We start from the raw sequence: 10,305 nt of genomic DNA on the forward strand, positions 1-10,305 counted from the left end.
CACAGTGTTTGAGCACCAGCCACATACGCTCTTCAGGGTGAGCTTCTCCCTCTGCAGACCTCCCTCCTTTGGGTCATCCACACCTTCCAGGGCAGAGGAGTCACCGCTCACCCGCTCTGGACAAGTGCAGTTTTTGCTCGGGACAGCTGGCAATGAAGAAGAAACTAGAGACTGTTGAAATGTGTCAATTCACCTTTAATGATTGAAAAAAATAAATGGTATTTGAGCCATTGCAGTTATGAAGGGAACAGATCTTGCTCCACGACAGACCGTGAACAGGTTCACATTAGACTCATGCTTGGAAAAAAACCAAACCCAAAACATTCTCCTTTCAGATCCAGAGTGGAGTTCTGAACAGACAAGACAAGAGTGCCCCGGACAGCCCAAGGCACGTTACCCCAGTGCAGACATTTCCATCAACATGAAGTTATGACAGCTACATTCTCTCTAGTTACAACATTGTTCTATCAATATTACAAAATTAGGCATACTTTGGATTTTGCACAGAGACAAGAAGGACTTTTACTTCAGGAAGTAGTCAACCTGGGTCACCGAGTCATTTCGCAACGAAGAGCTCCCTTCACGCTGCCCCTTCCCCCCAGCAGTGACTTAGTACCAACACCAAATTCACCTCAGAGACACAAGCCGGGCTCACCAGCCCGGTCGTGCTGTCCACACATTAGTTAGCAAACCAATAACTAGACCTTGCGAGGAGCACCAGGTATTTACTTGCCACCACACAGCATTTCTCCGCACCCAGATGAAAAGAACTTCCTGCAGCGTAAGCCAAGAGTCAGTACATACTAAGACAACATCACCGCTGAACCTACTGGAGACCAAGACATTTGTCTGCCTTCAAAGCAGATGTCACATGAGTTTCCTTCACACAAACATCACATGTAAATTTAAACTTCTTGGTACTGTGCTTTAAGAACAAAAGCAGATATCAGAACATGGAGGACAGTCCTCCAGAAATAGCTTATCAGCTACACAAAATTTAAAAAAAAAAATTAAAAAAAAAGGAGACAGTGGCCACTTACAAGTCTTCCACATGACTAGCTTGCTTTAAGGAGAGCGTCAAGTTAAGGCAGTGTCGAGACAACTGGCTAAGAACATGCCAAACGGAGCTGTTGTCAGTAGTCACCAATTTGCTATCCTACTCCATCGCGGGGACGGGCCGCGTGGCTTTAGAGCTCAACGTCAAGGTCTAAAGACTTCAGCCTTGGGACGCAACTGTCCGCAGCAAGCGGCAGTGCAGGGGGATCTCTGTTGAAGTCTTCTAGACCAGGCTGAGCGGCTTACAAGTCTAGGTCAGTGTTTCAGCAGAACCAAAAATACAGTGATGGGCACTGAAAGAGAACACCGAGGGTGTCAGCTGCAAGTCTGTTTATCACAGTCCGAGGTGGAGTTCAACTTGCGTGTGAAAACCACGTAACCAGAGCCACCCCGCCGGCTTTCAGGGAAGGTCTAAGTACCTGCGCTGAGGTTACCGGGAGAGCCAGCTCTCTACAGTCTGCAGGGTGGCTACGGAGGCTCACACTGGCTTTGCTCCTCGTTACAAGATTAACAGTCTAATAAAACTCAGGAAGGAAAGTCAGGGGCTTTTGGCCTGCCCAAAGAAGTTTTCCCAGCCTCAAAGAAGGAGTTACCACTGAGGGAGCTGCTGTGGAATAGTTTTATTTCTTCCCACGTAAAGGCCATTGTTTAAGCATTTACAGGTTTCCTAGTGCAATACAACCAAAAAAAAGCAGTAACAAAAAAAATGCCGCCTTCTTCCCAGGCAACTAAACAGAAGTAGATTTTTACTGCAACATATACACATTAAATATAGTATACAGTCCATGCAGCGGCATAGCCATGTTAAAGGGAGTCGTGGCTTCAGCCATCAGTGCATTACAGTCCAAATTTCACTTGCTCCTACTTCCTATCCAGACTTGAAGAGAAGAATTGCAACCTGACCCAAGTAAAAATAGATGAAGTGCTTTGTCTCGTGTGTTACATAGCTGCCAAAGTTTCTGCCAACAATGCAGTGCCAAGTTGGGTTGTATTTCTTGTCAAATTCCTGAAGAAAGAAAAGAGAAGCATTAAGGCCAAGAAAGCCCACATGAAAATAGTTCTAAGCACAAACTCTTCGCTGGTTCTGTTCACACACTATCGCGTCCCCTCCCACCTGCAGCATCTTTAAGATTCCCCACTGCAAGACACCATCATATTAAGCGAGGCAGTGACTGACACAACCAGACCCCTGCACTGGATTGTGTGAAGGATCCAACAGAAGCAAATCATCTCCCGAGACCTGCAGGACCCATCGGCCCTGGGCAGAAAGAGCAGGCGTGAGAGCTCTCCTTAGCACAGTGCTATTCAAGCCCTGCGTGTAGGCTAGCTCAGGGGAATATTCCTCCTCTCCCATTCCAAACCCACTCACAAAAAATAAAAAAAGATTTTGGCATCTCTGCTCCAGCAAGGCATTTGAGCTTAAAGGTCACCTAAAAAAAGGAAGGAGAAGTCCGGCCTGTGCTGTTTGGGACTCTTCTTCCCATGAAGGGGAGGAAGCCTGCATCAAAAGTGAGCAAAGTCACAGGCCAGGCAGCACAGGGAGGCCCAAGAGGTCGGAGGCGAGCAGGCTGAATGCTGGCTTAGTTTTCCCCTGCTTAGCAGGTAAGATCAGGTTAAAGACCATTGTCCTCCCTCTAATTAATACACAGCTCCCAAGAACACCCCTCCCTCCCCTGAGACAGAGCCAGAAGAACAGACTCCACATTCAAGATTAAAGCAAGTGTTAATCCTCAGACAGCAGTGAGACAGCGTGAGCTCCTCGCAGGTAACCTTTGAGGCAAGGGAAAGCTTTCTTGCCAGGGCATGAAGGTGCATCCAATTGCTCCCCTCCTCCCAACACACTCAGGAGATAAAGGCCGGCTTCTTTTTGGATGCCTTCTGTTGCACTCTCTCCTTTACAGGCTGCATTGCCCCAAGCACTCTGAGGTAAGTCTTGCCTCAAAGTAATCTGAGAGGTTAGGAGACACCTTTGAATCCTGGATCACAAGCAAGGCCCAAAAGCCAGCCCAGGTGTCAGGGCTGAAGTCACACATTGCTCCTTCAAAAGCACTTTGCCCAACTATTAGAAGTTGCTACAGAGGGAACCAACACCCCCCACACGCAGTCAAGCAGGAGACTTCAGTTAATGGGCTCCTGCAAACGAGGAGACACTTCTTCACAAGCCAGGCCAGCTGCACTGTTCGTAACGCAGCACCTCTCGCAGCCCTGCCAGCCCAGCACGAGGCCCCAGCCTCCTCCACAGCGCCAGGAACACAGCAGACAGAACCACACACGCACAGCTGCCCACCCCGAGTGGAACATCAACCCCACCCTGCACTCATACTGCAAGGGGAGCAGCAGCATCTGTGGAGGCAGTCCTGAACAGAGACCGCAGCCAGCTCTTCCCAGGCTGGCAAATCCAGAGGGACAGCGCTCACGCTGTTCGCTCACGGCTTGCCAGAGCGGCAGACCAGGCCCTGCTCTGCCACAGCCCTCCCCTGACCTTGGAGAAGTCACTCCATCCTCTTGGAAACAGCAGTAAAGGCGGCAAGAAGAAAGCACCTTCTCCCTCCGAAGACGCAGGTACGAAGTCTCAGACACTCAGGCTCACAACAGGCTCACAAAAGAGCTTTGGGAAGGCTCAGCCAGAGCAGCCCCTCCTCCCGTAGTTACCTTCTTTATGTACGCCGCAATGTCCTTTTCGATGTTGTACTTCTCCATCGCCTGCGTAGCACAGTCCACAGCATCCTGCTGCATGTCCTCAGACATGTCCGCATTCTTGATCACAGCCTTTCTGTCAGACATCGTGAACCTAAGGCAGAACGTAAACTCCTTTAATCCCTTCCCAGGAAAGAAGCAGCTTCCCGCACATCAGAGGTGGTCCTCTACCGCGGGCTGCGTCACATGCCGCTAGTACAGACCCCCTGCTCTGGGCAGGGGGGGTTTATCGGGGTAGTCCCGGGCTGAGGTGCCCCTTACAGCTGGAGTGCTGCAGTCCGGAGGTCAGATCAGAGATAGTCCAACACCACCACCTGCATTAAACACACGCAGAAAGAGCTTGCGTGTGGGAGGAGACAGGATCTGCAGAGAGCCACAGCCCTCCTAGACATCAAAAGGCTGCAGCCAAGTTTGCCTCCCAGGTGCACCAGTGGTTTGGAGCACCAGCTGTTCAGAGCCTTGCAAGCAAGCAAGCAATCCCAGACTGCTCCAGTCCGGCAGGGAGGCTCTGGAAGCGCACTCCCAGCAGCAGTGCTTCTACTCCACCCCACGCCAGGGGTTACAGGTCCTGCTGCTCGTTTAGCCTGGAAGGAGTGGCGTTCCTCATTCTGCCTATCATCATCCCCTCACCTCACCGCTGCTTTGTCACCGAAACCCAGACTTCAGCCGTTCCCACAGGACAGAGCTGGTCTGACAAGGCAGAAACAGGTCAGCACCACTGCAGCCTAGGAGCAGGGGGAAGCAAGCCCCACCACAGATCTAGCACAGCTAGGGCCTGGCAAAGCAGCCTCCTTTCCCCCTCTGCCTGCGAGCCACAACACAGATGCTAGAAACCAGCATGCTGGTGTTGCCCGTGACCTTTAAAGACTACAAAGCAGCGTACCGGAGCCGGACACATAGCCCTCTTCACCGCAAGTGAGCTCAGGTGCTTCAAACCGAAGCCATTTACACACAGATCTGTCATGGCCTTTCCAGGGAGGCGGTCAGCATTGGGAAGTCTCCAGTGCAGTTCCTATTATCCTAGAAAACAGGGATTTGGCAATCCGAGCCCTGCAGCCTTTCCTCAAGCAGAGGCCAGGACTCACGCCCCAGGGAAGGAGCCCCGCGCAGCCCGGCACATGCCAACACCCTCCGGGCACCGGACCCCTCGCTCCCAAGCCGCAGGTGAGGCCCGGTCAGGAGGCACGTGTTATCTGGTGGAGCGGTCAGGAGAAGGTCTGCGCCGAGGACCACGGCTGCTCACCAGAGCACATTAAAACTTTGTGGGAATAAGCTTCCCAAGGGCAAGGAGTGCCTCCAATTAAGCCTGCAGAGCACCACTAAGTTTCCTAAATCCTCTCACAGTGCTGTAAGTCTTGAGTGATACTACCAAGCACGTTTTGAAATAGTGAAACGACACATTTTTAGCTCTACTGGGGAGTGAGGAAAATCTGCTGCCATGATCGCTTCCTGGAACAGCCCCAGAAAGCTGAAGGAGTAGCTTTGTTACAGCAATTAAAGGAGCCTGCTATCCAGAGAGAAAGAGAATCCAGTTACATAATTGCAGCCCTATGATTACAATACTTCAATTCTTCACTCTGCCTGCAGTTGAAGCCTCCTGTTGCCACCTTAATTTATACGTTTTAGACACAGTGTTTAACAGAGCACTGCTATTACCATGCACTAATAGCAGCAGGAGGAACGACAGGAACTGAGCTCAAACGCCAACAGAGAGCGCACGCTCCCGCTGCGGCTCTGGAAAAGCCACTTCCAGGCAGGCTGTTCCCCTCCACGCTGCGGTTTAAGGCGGTGGGTTTTAGCCTGTGGCCCAGAAGCCGCGGCAGGACAAGATGTTGCTCAGAACAGCCCAACCAACTGCCTGCAGATTTGGATTCACTACCCAGGAATCTCTTGGAAAAGTCTTCTGGGTGGGTCCAGCACACAGGAAAGGGAAGTAGCAGGAATTCACTTGTGGATCATTCTTCCAGGAAAGCCTCTTTAGGGAAAGAGGGCAAGCAAGCTCTCACGCACGTGAGGCCTCCGCACACCTCCACCACCCGCTGAGTTCAGAGGGCATTTGCCATTACATAACCAGGCACAGAGCGACCTGCAAAAAGCATCTCCCTTCCTCATTGTTCAGGCAAGGAGCATCTCAGTGCAGGCCCACGCTGCCGAGGGCCAACAGTGCCATAAAAAAAAAAGCTATTATCCTTCAGCAGAGCTGCAAGCGCTGGCCAGCCTGCCCTCCCCAGCACCGCACTGCTCCATGGCACAGCATCCTTCACAGGCCAACCGCGACAGGGGCTGGCAGCCGGCTGTCTGCTGGAGGGAGGGTCCCCCGCACTGCTGCGGGGCAGGGAGCAGCATGAGTGCCACCCCACCCACCCAAACACCACAGAGCAGGGCCCCAGCCTCAGCTCATTCCCCCGTGGGGTTAGAGAGGCATCTTCCCTGCAAGGCAGCCCAGCAGCACCATGTACGCTTCTCATCCCTAAGCTTAAGATCACAGCTGGCCCCCAGGGTCTTGCCATTCAAGTCCGGCCCTCTGAGGAAAACCACAATGCCCCAGCAGCCAGCCCAGAACAGGATGGGCCTGGGAAGGGGTTATAGCACAGCACCAGCAGCCACCCCTTCCCCAGCACAGGGCAGGATGGGGTCTTGAGGGAGGAAGGGAAGACCACAGCCCTAGCAGCCACTCCGGAGCAGGATGAGGCCTTGGGAGGCGGACGGTGCCCAAGCCAGCACCCAAACCTTCCCTCACCAGGGCAGGATGAGGCCTTGCGAGGCGGACGAGGCCCAAGCCCAGCACCCAGCCACTCCCCCAGCAGGTCAGGATGGGGGATTTGGGAGGGGGATGGTGCCCAAGCCCAGCACCCAGCCACTCCCCCAGCAGGTCAGGATGGGGGATTTGGGAGGGGGACGATGCTCGAGCTCAGCACCCGCTCCTTCCCTCACCATGACAAGACGCAGCTTCGGGATGGGGATGAGACAAACCCCCCACGCCTACCCTTTCCCTCCCCAGGCAGGATGGGGCCCCAAGAGCGGGGCGAAGCCCAAGCCCAGCACCCACCACGGCAGGCGGGGGCCCTGGGAAGGGGATGCGGCACAGCCCCGTCCCCACCAGAGCCGAAGGGGGCCCGGGGAGGCGCTCCCGGGAGCCGGGCGCACGTACAGGCCGGGGCCCTGCGTGACCTTCACAGGGGGGAAAGCCCTGGGGGCGCCCGAGGCATCGGTGACCTTGCCCGCAGCGGGGCCGGGCGGGCTCCGAGCGCCGCCGGGCGCTACCCACAGGCCGCGACCCCCTCCCCCCGGGCCGGCCCCGCCGCGGCCGCCACCACCGCCACCTCACGCACGGAACTACCGGTAACCAGGCGAGGCGCGGAGGTCCCCGTCGCCCCCGGCGGAAGGCGTCGCTCACCTTCACAGTGACAGGGCCACCCCGGGAGGGCGAGGCAGGGCACGGAGAAGGAGGTGGGAGGAGGAGGAGGAGGAGGCCCGGACCCGCTCCGCTCCCTGCGCCGCGCCGAGCGCTCTCCGCCCCTCGGCCGCGCCGCGCTCAAATACCGCCCCGCCCGCTGCGGCGCGCGGCCCGCCGCTCCCCCATTGGCTGCGCCTGCCGGCACGCCGCGCTTCCATTGGCTGCTCCGCCGGGCGGCCCGCCGCCCCGGCCCGTCCGCCCGCGTTCGTCTGCCTACATCCTGTTTCATCCCACAATGCCGCGCGGCCGCGCGCGGGGCGGGGCGGGGCGGGGCGGTGCCCGGCGGTGCCCGGCGGGGGTGTGGGGGGGGGGTTACCGGTACCGTGAGGGGCTGCGGGCGCCCTGCCGCCTGGGGGACCCTGAGCCCCGGGGCGACCCTGATCCTCTGCGGGGGCTGATGCCCTTGGAGGGGTCTCTGCTGCCATAGGGGGCCGTGATTCCTCTGGGGGTGGGAGTCCCCTCTGTCTTGGGGAACCTGATCCCCTGAGGGAGGGGCGTCTGATGCCGTAAGGGGGCCATGGTTCCTCTGAAGGGGGGTCCCCTTTGCTTTGGGGACCCTGATCCCTGGGCGGACCCTGAATCCCCAGAGGGACGGGTCTCTGCTGCCATGGGGGTGCCATGATACCTCTGGGGGGGCTCCCCTCTGCTTTGGGGACCCTGATTCCCTGGAGGGGACCCTGAATCCCCAGAGGGAGGGGTCTCTGCTGCCATGGGGGTGCCATGATTCCTCTGGGGGGGGCTCCCCTCTGCCTTGGGGACCCTGATCCCTGGGCGGACCCTGAATCCCCAGAGGGAGGGGTCTCTGCTGCCATGGGGGTGCCATGATTCCTCTGGGGGGGCTCCCCTCTGCTTTGGGGACCCTGATTCCCTGGAGGGGACCCTGGATCCCCAGATGGAGGGGTCTCTGCTGCCTTAGGGGGCCACAATTCATCCGGGAGGGTCCCCTCTGCCTTGGGGACCCTGATCTGGGTCTAGGCTCTGCCCTGCTCCGGGTCTGAGCGGGCACCGCGGGGCTCTGGTTTCGGCGTCGGGCAGCCGCACAGTGTGGCAGCTCCGCCGGGCGCTGAAAACAGGGCAGCGTCACCGCGGAGGGGATTATATTCCCAACCCTGAGAGATCTCAGGGCATCTTGGTGGCACGATTTCCCGTGATGTCGCTGGGCACCGAGCACTGTGCCCATCCGAAGCGCCCGCATTTCGGCAGCGCTGTGCGCACGGAAAACCAGGTCTCGTGTGTGGCTCCCCGCCAGCAGATTCCTGCGTCCCGTGAGATCTCCCTGTGTCTGCAGAGCCAGGGACCGCCGTGTGCAACGTGTTCTTGGAAAGATGGCTCAACCTAGGAGTGAAAAACCAGTTCTGTCAGTGTGGTTAGTTGTAGGTTTGTACCTCGAGGGTGTCTTCCACCTGGGATCTTCAGCACCTGATGGTCCTTGATCACTCCAGCCTTGGAGACCGTCCCAACCTGGCTCGCCTTGCTGCAGCTCCTCATGTTTACAGCTGAGGAAACTAAGGCAGTAGCAGGAGAGCGCGACCTGTGCAAGGTCCCTGAGGCCGTTAGCGACCCCGTTAGGAACACAACCAGGTCTCCTGGAGCTCCACGTAACCTCCTTCTCCTCCACTGTCCCCAGATGTCAGGGTTTTCAGGCAGCACGGGATTCATCATCTTTCCCTGCCCTGCAAAGCCAAACAGATTTTCCCCTCCAGGGCTCCCTCATTTCTTGAGTTTTTCCTGCTTTTCTACTGGCAACAAAGCTTGGGGGATGCCCAGCAAAGGTGGGAGCGTCTTTCACTAAACCACCAGCCCCACGTGCTGCGGGAGCCGCTGCTTTTCCCCAGGGTTGTCTCAGCGAGTCCTGCCGGGTCCAGCCCTGCTTCCTGTGGGAAAGCTGATAAAATCCCAACCCCGGGTACCGCGCCGCCGAGAACTGGCGCTGCACCACACGCAGCTGAGCTTCATTGTACGTTCGCTGTGAAAACGTGTGATGGTTCATGTGCATGTGAAAGCCAAGCTAAGGACACAGGGGAGAATAATAACTCTCTGTTCACCCCAAACTCCAGGGAAAGGCCTGCGGCAGCACTGCGAGACTCCAGTTAGCGTTACTGCTCTCCCTGGAGTAAAGCCCTGCTCCTGCGCTGGGGCCGGCGGCGAGGGGGCAGCGGGGCCGGCAGGATCCTGGCACGCGGCTGTGACACCGGCGCTTCGGCCGCTGGGCTTTCCCGCACGGAGCTCCTGCCCTCCATAAACGTGCTCTGGGCAGAGACCCGCGCCCTGGGCTGCCCCCGCCCGCCAGCTCCCATTCTGGTTGCTCCGTTTCTCTTGAGCAGCGGTGCCAAGAAGCCCCTTTGCAGCAGCCACCTGAAGAACAGCCCAGCAAGACGCCAAAGTCCCCGTTCCCGCCCCGTCCCCATTCCTGCACCGCGGTGCCCGCGCAGCGCTGCCTGGTCTGATCGGCAGCGAGATGGGGACGGCGCTGCCGGGGCTCAGCTGGCTCTTAATGAGACCAGTTTTAATTGCTTGCATGGCCTTGAGAAGCAGGGAGACCACTCCGGGTACTGAAATCTGTCTAATTCGGTTGCTCGAGGCAGACGAGCCCACGGCTGCTAACAGCGCTCGGGGGACAGGCTGGAGTTCACGCCACGGCTGCGCTTCTGCCCGGGGACGGGCCGATCCCTTTCGCTAACGAAGTGGTTGTTTCCCAGCGTGACCTTTGCAGCCTCCGAGATACTGGTCAAAACTCCCAACAGTAAATAAAACATTTACTATTCCCAGATGGGACCTCAGCTTCAGCCTTGAGACGAGAAGCTGGAGAGCAGCAGAAAAGCAAGCGAGGACTCATGCCGCAGGGCACGGCACGGCGTTTGTGAGATCACCGCTGGCTGCGTGGGACCTGACCTCCGGCCCTCAGGCGGAGAATTTGAGGGCACGAGCCTCCCCTCTGAGCTCAGATGCTCAACGGCTGCGGGTCGCCGGCTCTCTGCCCGGCACTGCGCACGCGGGAGCTGCGGCCAGCCCGGGGCTGCACCAAGGGCTGCTCCGGCCGAGAAGCAAAGTGTGGATAAATAACTACGCGGTCAGAGCGGAGAGCTGGGCTGTGC

General features: G+C 57.5%; 1 protein-coding gene across 1 annotated transcript; it reads right to left on the reverse strand.

The window, feature by feature from the left end:
• Positions 1-174: 174 nt before the first annotated feature.
• On the reverse strand, positions 175-7,318 carry DYNLL2 (dynein light chain LC8-type 2). Its single transcript, XM_086763208.1, has 3 exons — positions 7,151-7,318; positions 3,709-3,847; positions 175-2,062 (listed from the first exon to the last, which is right to left on the reverse strand). The coding sequence occupies exons 2-3, from the start codon at positions 3,838-3,840 to the stop codon at positions 1,925-1,927; spliced, it is 270 nt and encodes an 89-aa protein (XP_086619334.1). The 5' UTR covers positions 3,841-3,847; positions 7,151-7,318; the 3' UTR covers positions 175-1,924.
• Positions 7,319-10,305: the final 2,987 nt, after the last annotated feature.

The sequence above is a fragment of the Chlamydotis macqueenii genome, chromosome 19, assembly GCF_036417535.1.
Source record: "Chlamydotis macqueenii isolate bChlMac1 chromosome 19, bChlMac1.mat, whole genome shotgun sequence".
In the NCBI taxonomy this organism is placed as follows: Eukaryota; Metazoa; Chordata; class Aves; order Otidiformes; family Otididae; genus Chlamydotis; species Chlamydotis macqueenii.